Source organism: Cyclopterus lumpus, chromosome 3 (genome assembly GCF_009769545.1).
Source record: "Cyclopterus lumpus isolate fCycLum1 chromosome 3, fCycLum1.pri, whole genome shotgun sequence".
NCBI lineage: Eukaryota > Metazoa > Chordata > Actinopteri > Perciformes > Cyclopteridae > Cyclopterus > Cyclopterus lumpus.
In genome coordinates this window covers 6,797,982-6,806,179 of record NC_046968.1, presented here as the reverse complement: position 1 = coordinate 6,806,179, position 8,198 = coordinate 6,797,982, and the positions used below count along the sequence as shown (strand labels likewise).

The window sequence follows — 8,198 nt, the reverse complement described above, 5'->3', positions numbered from 1 at the left end:
TGGTTCCTAAAAAGTAGGATGGGAGCAAGAGCCTTCAGTTATCAAGCTCCTCTTTTATGGAACCAGCTTCCACTTTCAGTCCGGGAGGCAGACACAGTCACCTCATTTAAGAATAGACTTAAGACTTTCCTGTTTGATAGTGCTTATAGTTAGGGCTGAATCAGGTTTGCCCTGGTCGAGCCCCTTGATATGCTGCTATAGGCTTATAGGCTGCTGGGACGTGTCTGTCTGAAGCTGGTCCTTGGTCCTGACCCCTTGCCCCTGCTTCCTGCATCCAGCCCCTGGCCTGAACCTGGCCTCCTTCCAAATGGCGCTGCCTCTTTCTCTGTGCCCCCTGCCATGGCCCTGCTTGAATGTATCCTCACCTGACTTCATCAGTTGGGTCAGACTCGAACCTGCTGAGGCTGTCGGACAAAATCTGAATGTTTTATTAGTTCCTATGGTCGTCTTTCTCTTTTATAGTAAACGTCCCTTCTGTAAAATAATTCTGGAAAGAGCTAGATTTGTTTTGCCCATTGTGCATTTCCCTTCAGTTGGTTTCACAAAACAGGTGAAACATCAATAGACACTTGTTGAGAAAAGAAAGGGTAATACCTTGCGTATGTTGGAATCCTCCACAAAAATATACTTTTGTAAAATCAGTTGGAGGTGTCATCTTTCACCCACGGCGGATACAACAGGCAGACCAACAATACGTAGTTACACCAAAAGTGATATATATTAAAGATAGTATATACAAAACAACAACGACATAGTTGGGTAGCACATACAGAACAAGTGTCCATGGCTTTGACTTTTTGAATTCTGAATGAAACATTGTCTTACTCTGTGCACAATATAAAACACACACACAAACAACATACAAACAGCATACTGCTTTGGCTGATATAAATACGTGTTTTCATAAAGAGGAGACGCTGGGATGACGGGTAGGGAGTATTGCTTTCACGTTAGACTCAGTCAATGTTTTAAACCCTGAGAAGATCAGAAATGAACTGGGTGACACCCAGTGGGAGACATCCAGAAGCACGTCACTCCTTTGCCATCATAATCCTGAAGCCGTGAGACTAAGACAACACTATACTCCCACTGGATGATGATAATAAAATGACAGATTGTACTGCAATTGGACCCACATTGAAAGTCTGTGAGGCATGAATGATTTATATTTGAAAAGGACGGCACGTTGTTTTTTGAGTACGATTATCTGAAAGATGATGAAATGATTCTGACGAATCCAGATTTTTCACACTAATTAACAAAAAAAAAACAGAAAACGTCAATAATTTCTTTTTGCATAACAGTGTCCCTCCTTATGTTTCGCCCCGGTGCTGCATCGCCATGTGACTGCAGGGGTCTATGTCACCCAGTTGTCCATCCTCATTCGTTTGACCGTGGGACTCTCTCCCCCCTCTGACCGACTCACAGGGAGCGTGTGGAAGTCCAGCCGCTGGTGCTGCTGGTGCTGCTGCTGCTCCTCCCGGTCGCTGCCTCCCTCGTGGGAGCTGCAGGAGGAGCCGATGCTGTCTGCAGGAGACCTCCCCATCTCGGCTCTGGCGGACGAGTGTGGGTGCGGACGAGGGGCACGGGCCTGGGTCATGTAGCCCGATTGGCTGAGGTGGTCGCGGGGTGGGGAGATGGGCTCGGCTTTGATGCTGATGTGGTGGTTGGTGTTGATGGAGAGATGGGGGCTTTCAGACCTTTGCAGAAGGAGGGGACAGAGGGAAGAGGGTGTTTTAAGGCTGTGGCCGTGGAGTGAAGGCGCCACCTGCTGGTCAAACTAACAGGTTGGTCGACAAAAAAAAAAAAGAGATCACTTTTCTTATCTTGTTGGCTAATATTGACACATGTTATTTTCTTCTTCTTTAAGTTTTAGTTTTACTGCAATCAAAAGGCAAATATTTGACTTTTTACTCCATTTTGTTTATTAGATAAGAGGAGTTTTGATTTCACAAATGTATAATAATAATAATATGATAATAATATTATTAAGTTAAAATGGGCCAAAATACTTGCACATTAATCCATCAGCATGATTTCAATAATGCAACATCCCCCAAATACTCCTGGGCTTTTACATGTTGCTTTAATTTGTAATAGAGGATGTTCACAGTGTCATATTGCGATTTTAAGTTAAGGATCAGTAGCCAATCTCTTGTCCTGCAATACCAAAATGTCATACGTCAGAAGCCTCTCTCTTCGTCACATCACATCTCTGTCGTCTCATGTGCTTTATTTATTTTGTGCATATATGTCTGACTGTGTCAGTTACTTACCCCAGTGAGCCCAGCTGGTGTTGTTGCCAGGCCGCCATGGAGCCCAAAGAGGGGCCTGCAGGGCAGCTGAAGCCTGACAGCTCCGCACTGCTCAGGGAGTAATCTAGGAGACGACATGTGAGCAAGACGGCACACAAAGTGGTTGAGAATAGCTGATCGAACCGTTCCATTAAATGAAATGAAGTGTAATAATACATAAAGGAACACGGCGACATTGCAATGCCTTGGGGAAGTCAGCGGCAACACAGTACAAATTCTAATAATCTTTAGGTACCGTTGTCGTAGGCAGAGCTGATTCCGCAGTAGACCAGACTCTGGTGAGGCAGACTGGGTGTGTTGATGGAGACCACCGGGGTGGACAGAGGCTGACTGGACTGACTCTGCCTCTGGTTATTCTGGAATTACATAAAAACACATAGAACAGCAGTTTATTCATTCAAGTCTAAGAAACTGGTCTTCTCTCTGTCGGTTGCTTTTCTGTGCTTGAATTGCAGCTTTATTGTACAGTGGGTGGCTGTGATGTCCCTTTTCAACCACATGATGTCAGTATAAACTCAGTTTTAATGGAGTTTATCTAAAGCGAATGAGAGCTATCTCCCTTTTAAAAAGAAAAGGAAAAAAAGAGTCAAACCTCAAACACTGTAGGCATGATGTCAAATATACCATCTGTTGGTTCCACTTTGTTTTGACCTGCAACATCAACTTATTCTATCCTTAAATGAATTTAATTTATTTCCCAGGATGCCCCCAACTTGTGTTTAGTGTCCTGCTCTTGAAGAAGGCAGTTGATTCAACTGGTCGCAGTCTTCTTAAGGACTTGTGATCAGCTCTACTGCTGCAACCTCGGTGCTCATTTATTTGATTCAGTGTTTTCACAATTATTTAAAAAAAAAATACTAGCAGGCAATTCCTTTTATGAATCAGTCACAGTCTCAAATTAAGTTACAACCCAATTTGGTTGGGCATACTTTGATAAATCTGCTTTTTAACTTGAGACATTTCTAACAGTCATCATAAGTTGTGTGTTGTTACTCTCTGGGCTGTTTGCCGTTCCAGCCTGATAATGTCAGCAATGACATCACCCTGAATGAGGTCATTCACTGCTATACGCACGCCTACACGCACAAATGGTGGGTTAACCAACTGATATATGCCTAAAACTAACAAGCTTAAAAAAATATACATTTCCCTGTCCTATCCACGGTAGACAAATGCCGTAGCATAGAAAGTTTGGGCTAACACTGTAATGATGATGATTAACACGAGGCCCGAGAAAAAAATCTGTTATTTATGGATGTTGCTTTAAAGAAACACAATAAAAAAAAAAAGAAGCTAATTAAGAGAGTCGTTCTTGCCCGTTTGTGCACAACACAAACAGCACACAGAGCGTTCTGTTCACACATCAGAAAGGAGGAAGTGAAAGGCAGTTTCAAAATGATCAAACGGACCACAACTCGACATCTCTCACTGCGGTGAATGAAAAGCAGAAACAAACACATGTCCTCCTGTGAGCAGCTACCAGCCTCTTCTGCTGGTTTGAACCTTGTGGAAATATTAGCATGCTGTTTTTTATGGTTTTGTTGCATATTTCAACTGCATGCCACATGTCAACCCTTAAAAGCTGGCATGTAACACTCTTACACAAGTGAAAAAGGCCTTGCTAGCTGCAAACAGGATGGCTATTCATTATTTGTCATCCAGTGATCAACAGCAATTATGGAATTATGATGATTAACAAATGTGTACAACATGTTGACTTATTTCTGTTAACACATGGTATGAAAGGGTGTGTATTCATGTATAACTTATTCACCTGGAATTAAGTCAGAGCATATTTTATTAATACTAATAATTATCCCTGAATGCATCTTATACAAATGTAATCTAATAAATAGGCTGTAAAGGTTGCATATTAAGTGCTTTCAATAAGTGTAAATTCTCAAAAAGTGAAAGAGAAGTATCCTCATATACACAGAAAAACTGTAGTATTATGTTAACATGGTTTTTTGATATCAACAGGAGACATAATAAATGCTGTCGTTTCACTGATGGATCGCTGCAAAATGTAAACAGCAGAGTAATGCAGCCGTAGTATAAGAGAAGTGAAGACAAGAGAAGGAAAACAAATGTTCCCCCATTGTTTGCTAATCGTTACATCATGTTTTAACATAGTGTGGGAGGTGAGGGCAACAGTAAGGGAGTTAAGGGCAAATCCATCCCTTCAATAGCTGCTGAATGCACAATCTGAAGGGAGACTCCTTCTACGACAACTCGGTTAGATTTCATGCATCTAATCCCAGAATCCCTTTTTCAAGGGTTCATTAGTGCCACAATTTGAAAGAAGAATAGAGGGGACCAGCATATCATTTTAGCATTTGAGTTCTTGTGGTTCCGTTTCGTTACAGAGAGTCTAGTCTGCACTCCCTTTTGAATGGATGAGTCGACAGCCTACTTGAAATATCGTCAGTCTTTTTGTGTGTCCAACCATGTTGCCTTCCAAAACTAATTTAACTGTCAGTGCCAGGATTTGTGTATCTTTTGCCAAAATGCATCATTTTACTTTATAAGATTATTTAGGATAGAGACAAATTCAATCTGGCAAAAAAAAGTTTGTGAAAGTTCATCGTAATATTCTGGTCACCTAATAATGTCGTATTAAGCGTTCAGTTGGCTCCACCCTCTCATGTCACTTGAGGCTGTGGCTCATGAGTAGGAATACTGGTTGTAGCACTGACAATTGATGAAATCCAACAAGCAATGCTTTGCCAATAACAATTGTTTAATTTGCACACTCAACAACCATCTGGTCCAGATGGTGTCGACCTGCATCATATGTGTACTCTGTTCTTGTTTGCAGCCGACATTCCTCAGGCTTCAAAAACAGTGTGTCCCATTCTGGTTCCCGATAAACCAAAACTCGGGCAGTAAAAGGCTCAAACCATGTACAGAGTTGTGCATATGAAGAGAGATGCAATATTTTAATAAAGTGGTAGCTGAGTATGGTCCCACTTGTTTCTGTGATTTGCTGCCCACTAGTGGCCACACATCAAACAGTGTAGTTTTAAGCGCTATTGTATTAACAACCAGCCTCGAAAAGAGTGTTTCTGCCAAAAGATGTATTAACTATCACTACCTGCCATTAGGACTTGTGTTGAGGTCTTAAATACAAGAACAACACACACACACACACACACACACACACACACACACACACACACACACACTTACCAGCGTTTGCATCAATCCTTTGGACTGAGGGATGACCACTCGGAGGTCTATCTTGCGGCTGGCCGTGACCATATTGTTCCCAAGTGGTGGAAGAGGAGATGGAGATGGAGATTTGCCTCCACCGGGCGAGCCCACAAAACCGTTCACTGAACACAGAAACATGGAAGGACATTTGAGAAGGGATGGTAAGATAATCCCAACCTTACCATAAGAATTCAATGACAGGTTGACGGACTGACTGTTGGAAAATATGAGCTTTTCTATATGGACCAGGAGCCCTGTATGTGCAATCTGTTCAACCGTATGTCACATTTTAGAGCCTTTCACAGCCTTTTTATTTGTCTAGTGCAATAGCCCAATGCACCTACATTTAAAAATAGTTGAAGATTTGGAATGTGCGTTATAAACGAGAGGGAAGTTACAATCCCATGTGTTAGATCCATTATATCAACCTGTCCACTACCAGATGCCGAGTGGAGAATGAAGAAAGTACACCTATATATTATACAGGAGATATTAATGAATAATTGATCTGTTCTGGCTCTTGCATAACGGCAGTGTTCTTATGAGACATGCTGTACTGGGAGGGAGAGCACGAAGATGACAGGCAGGGTAGTTTGTGTGCGAGGGTTAAATATCCAACAGAAAAGACGAATACAGCTGAACGTGAACCAGGAACAAATGACACCGAGGAACCTCGGGACCCGAGAAATAACACAGAGGCCTCCATCGGGATTTAAACTGAAACCACAGAACAACCTTCGGTATAATTTCTTGCTCAAGTGTTTGGTTGATGATGATACATTTCCCTGTCATCCGAGCCTCAGATTGCAAATAATGAGCAAAGTGTGACTCTTTCCTTCTCGGGAGGATACATATGCACTGGGTGGGGCTGAGTGTGCATTGCTCTCTGTTTATTGAAGTTCACAACATGTACAAGGGCCTGCTGTGTGCGATAGATAATATAATGAGCTTGTGGTGGATAAAAGAAAAGTGTAATCAGCCTGGATGCTGAGTAGCTTATGCACGACTGCACAAGTGGGTTGCACAAGACAAGAAAACTGCAGTGGCATTTTTATATTTTTTTTCTGGTTTGACTTACAGGCTTATTAATGTTTTGTCATGACTTCTTTTCTGCTAGATGATCACAGGTGGACTGACTCTTTAAAGTGTTCAGCACTAATACAATAAAAGAGTGCACTATGAAACGCAACAGTATAATATTGTGAATATAAATCATTTACATAATTGTCAGGCATGCTACTAGATTGTTTATGGTTATGAAAAAGTGTTTTCCACAAACAGTAATGGGCATGATCTATTGGACAATGAACACAACCGTCAAATGGCAGTCATACAAAGATATAGATAGATATATAGAAAGAGAGGTTGTAGCAGGTAACCCACCCCCCCCCCATCAGGGAAGATGCTAAGTTCAGACCGTGTCCAAGACAAGATGATAGATAGCGTTCTCATGGAAACAATATGTTCAGCAGCTCCACTGCTCACCTCCACCCGCTCTATGAACACATCACCCCGGTCCTACGCAACCTTCAATGCTCCCGGTCAAATACAGGATAGACTTTAAGATATTACTCACCACCTACAAAGCCCTAAACACAACCTAGCCCCTCCCTACCTTTCAGACCTCCTCCCACTCCAAGCCCCAACCCGCCGGTGAAGACCATCAGGACCAAGCGTCGGACCTGGGGGGCCTTCTCAGCTGCAGCATCAACAACTGCACCTCCTCCACTGCTCCTCTGTCTCAGGGCGTCCCCCAGGGTTTGGTGCTTGGTCCTCTTCGGTTCATCCTCTACCTGCTCCCTCTTGGAAACATCATACGTCATCACGGTCTCCTCTTCCACTGCTACGCTGATGATGTCCAGCTCTACATCTCCACAAAAGCCATTACCACTACTACTCACTCCACTCTGACCAACTGCCTCACTGACATTAAATCATGGATGCAAACCAATTTTCTCAAACTCAACTGTGATAAATCGGATATGATCATCATCGGCCCCAAATCTCTCACCAAAACCAGTCACAACTTCTGCCTCACCATTGACAACTCCACTCTGTCTCCCTCCCCTCACATCCGCAACCTCGGAGTCATGTTTGACAGCAACCTCTCATTTGAACATCACATCAAACAAATCACCAGAACCTCCTTCTTCCACCTAAAAAACATCGCCCGTCTCCGCTCATCACTTTCCTCATCTGCTGCTGAAACTTTAATCCACGCCTTCATCACCTCCAGAATTGACTATTGCAATAGTATTCTTTATGGCACATCTTCCAAAATCCTAAAAAAAACTCCAATACATCCAGAACTCTGCTGCTCGCCTGCTCACCCACTCCCGTTCCTGTGATCACATCACCCCTGTTCTCCGGAGCCTTCACTGGCTCCCCGTCCCACAACGGATCCAATACAAAATCCTTCTCCTCACTCACAAAGCCCTCCATAATCAGGCCCCCTCCTACCTCACCGACCTGCTCCACCACCACACTCCATCCCGTCGGCTCCGCTCCTCTGATGCCGATCTCCTGTCCATCCCACATAGGACCAAGCACCGGACGTGGGGTGACAGAGCCTTCTCCATATCTGCCCCCTCCCTCTGGAACTCTCTCCCCAAACTCATCCGAGACTGCACTGATCTTTCCTCATTCAAATCACAAATCAAAACCCACCTG

General features: G+C 43.3%; 1 protein-coding gene across 2 annotated transcripts in view; it reads right to left on the bottom strand.

Moving 5' to 3' along the window:
- Positions 1–756: 756 nt before the first annotated feature.
- Positions 757–8,198, bottom strand: part of LOC117750187 (myocyte-specific enhancer factor 2A-like) — a 34,476-nt gene continuing 27,034 nt past the window's right edge. For both annotated transcript variants that reach the window (XM_034561239.1, XM_034561247.1), the window contains 4 exons: positions 5,505–5,650; positions 2,551–2,671; positions 2,277–2,379; positions 757–1,700 (listed from right to left, as the gene is read on the bottom strand). In XM_034561239.1, the coding sequence (XP_034417130.1) occupies positions 1,358–1,700; positions 2,277–2,379; positions 2,551–2,671; positions 5,505–5,650 (713 nt within the window). In that variant the 3' untranslated portion in view covers positions 757–1,357. The remainder of the gene's footprint in view (positions 1,701–2,276; positions 2,380–2,550; positions 2,672–5,504; positions 5,651–8,198) is intronic.